Source organism: Sinocyclocheilus anshuiensis, unplaced genomic scaffold, assembly GCF_001515605.1.
Source record: "Sinocyclocheilus anshuiensis isolate Anshui unplaced genomic scaffold, SAMN03320099.WGS_v1.1 scaffold1463, whole genome shotgun sequence".
Taxonomy (NCBI): domain Eukaryota; kingdom Metazoa; phylum Chordata; class Actinopteri; order Cypriniformes; family Cyprinidae; genus Sinocyclocheilus; species Sinocyclocheilus anshuiensis.
In genome coordinates, this window is record NW_015536784.1 from 135701 (window position 1) to 136332 (window position 632).

At 46.2% G+C, this 632-nt stretch overlaps 1 protein-coding gene across 1 annotated transcript in view; it reads right to left on the reverse strand.

Moving 5' to 3' along the window:
- LOC107655678 (fibronectin type III domain-containing protein 5-like) overlaps positions 1-602 on the reverse strand; it is an 8271-nt gene extending 7669 nt beyond the window's left edge. The window contains exon 1 of the mRNA XM_016443251.1: positions 310-602. Coding sequence (XP_016298737.1) covers positions 310-379 — 70 coding nt within the window. The 5' untranslated portion in view covers positions 380-602. The remainder of the gene's footprint in view (positions 1-309) is intronic.
- Between the last annotated feature and the right edge of the window lie 30 nt (positions 603-632).

The following is a 632-nucleotide window of genomic DNA, read 5'->3' on the forward strand; positions in this document are numbered from 1 at the left end:
GCGTGTGTGTGTGTGTGTGTGTGTGTGTGTGTGTGTTATGATTCAACAGGTGTCTATTGTTGCCAAAATATTTAAGTTCATTGCTCTACATCAAGCGTATGGCATCTGCTTTTGGTTATGACCAAATTAATCTCATGCTTTATATTTTCCCAGGCTCCCCACAAAGGTTCAGACATCACATCATTACACATGCCACATGTGACCACAATTACCTCGCAGTGCCTCATCGGATGTCATAATTAATGGGTTGTGCAACAGTCCCCATAAATGCTCCATTAGTATTGATGGAATGCAATCTTGTAAACTTACCAGCCAAGACCCACGACGCTCCAAAACAGCTTAATATGAGCAGCGGAGTGGGCATGAAATTCCTCCTCATCCTTTCCACGCTGGCTAGATGTGAATGTCCTCCGCTGGTCGCGCATTCACGTCTATAAATGTAGCTGTGGGACCGAAGCGCTCGATTTCAGCACCGCGGACAGCTCCACATCAGCCCCGCATCAGCCCGTCATCAGACCCGCGCCACGCGTTACATCGTTCTGCAGAGCGGATGTTGAGATGAAGACATTCAAATGAAGCCTCTTTTTTCTTCTTGTCGGTTTTTCATATGGCCATATTTTCATAAGGAGTGT